This window comes from Salvelinus sp. IW2-2015, linkage group LG24, assembly GCF_002910315.2.
Source record: "Salvelinus sp. IW2-2015 linkage group LG24, ASM291031v2, whole genome shotgun sequence".
Lineage (NCBI taxonomy): Eukaryota > Metazoa > Chordata > Actinopteri > Salmoniformes > Salmonidae > Salvelinus > Salvelinus sp. IW2-2015.
In genome coordinates this window covers 1,658,849-1,660,299 of record NC_036864.1, presented here as the reverse complement: position 1 = coordinate 1,660,299, position 1,451 = coordinate 1,658,849, and the positions used below count along the sequence as shown (strand labels likewise).

At 37.6% G+C, this 1,451-nt stretch overlaps 1 protein-coding gene across 1 annotated transcript in view; it reads right to left on the bottom strand.

Moving 5' to 3' along the window:
* cerk (ceramide kinase) overlaps positions 1 to 966 on the bottom strand; it is a 40,894-nt gene extending 39,928 nt beyond the window's left edge. Inside the window, exon 1 of the mRNA XM_023969720.2 lies at positions 490 to 966. Within this exon, the coding sequence (XP_023825488.1) occupies positions 490 to 664 (175 nt within the window). The 5' untranslated portion in view covers positions 665 to 966. The remainder of the gene's footprint in view (positions 1 to 489) is intronic.
* Between the last annotated feature and the right edge of the window lie 485 nt (positions 967 to 1,451).

Here is a 1,451-nt window from a genome sequence, read left to right as displayed (position 1 = left end):
TAAATTATAAAAAGAAAATGGTGCCATCTGGTTTGCTTAATATAAGGACTTTTAAATGATTTTTTACTTTTGGTACTTAAGTATATTTGAGCAAATACATATACTTTAGATACTTAAGTATATTTAAAACCACATACTTTTGGACTTATACTCAAATAGTATTTTAATGACTTTTACTTTATTTTCTATTAAGGCACAGCTGTCAAACTCATTCCATGGAGCGCCAAGTGTTTGCGTTTATTTCATTGAGGTCACTAATTAGTAAGGAACTCCCCACACTGCTTGTCTAGAGCTTAATTGAATACCCCTGTATTAAGGTATCTTTACTTTTACTCAAGTATGACAATTGGGTACTTTTTCCTAAACTGAATTTGTAATAGCAAAAATAACATCTTTGCTGTTACTACGGCTATCCGAATTAGCACTGGCCAATGAAACGGCTGGTCTGTCTAAAAACTAGTCCTTATAATAATAGCGTTATGTGCTTACCATCTTTAGAAATACAATTGAAGCTCGCAGAGCGTTTTCTCCTCGTCTCAATCTCCTTCCAAAATCCCAACATAACGCGGTTCAGAGTCACTTCTACAACCCTGTTCTCGTAAAAAAGTTGCGATGACAATAACGTTGGTTGATTTACCATAATGAAGAATTCACTTATAAGCATTGTAACAATGTGTAGTGTTTACTGTACACAGCACACCGAGGTAAACACGTTGCATAAACTCATAATCGCTCAACAATGTTTTGCTGGCAGGCAAAGCGAGAGAGCGGGCGCGTTCGAGCAGATCATTTGTGGTCTAGTCTTTGAGCACGGTTCGATACCTTCTTTCAAAGTGTGTTGTATTATGGTTATAAAAATTGTCTGATTTGCGATTACATGTCGACTGCGTGAATGATAAAAAATTGTGATTTAGGTCATGCGGTTTTTTATGAAGTCGCTGCAGTTGCTTTTCACCAACTGCACCATGCAGCCACCACCTCCATTGTGGGAGGCACTATTTGTCAATCATTTGGGTGTTTTTGATGGCCCATGTGAGTGTGGGCAAATACATGACTGAAACAGGAAGCAACTTTGCAACATTTTAACGCTACAGGGGATACAAATGAAATGTGATTTGAAACCTCTCTCTAACCAATTAATTATACACACGTTATGTTTCCAGTTTGAGTGTGTGATATGGGTGAATAGTAAAGTTTATTTTGACATTTATACAGACAAACGTATATGTATTATGTTGACAATGCCATGTTGATCTGAGCCTTACTGTTGGAAAACCACCACAGTGTCTGACTTTTGACTGTGGCAGATACACCTCCCCTGATTTTACTCCTCGACTTTCATCTTGAGTCGGTTGCTTTCACCTTATTGCTAAACCTCCCATGCAGTTGACATGTAGGCACAAGTCAGAAATGTTTAATCCCCATAATGCAACACACCTTGAAAGACTTGA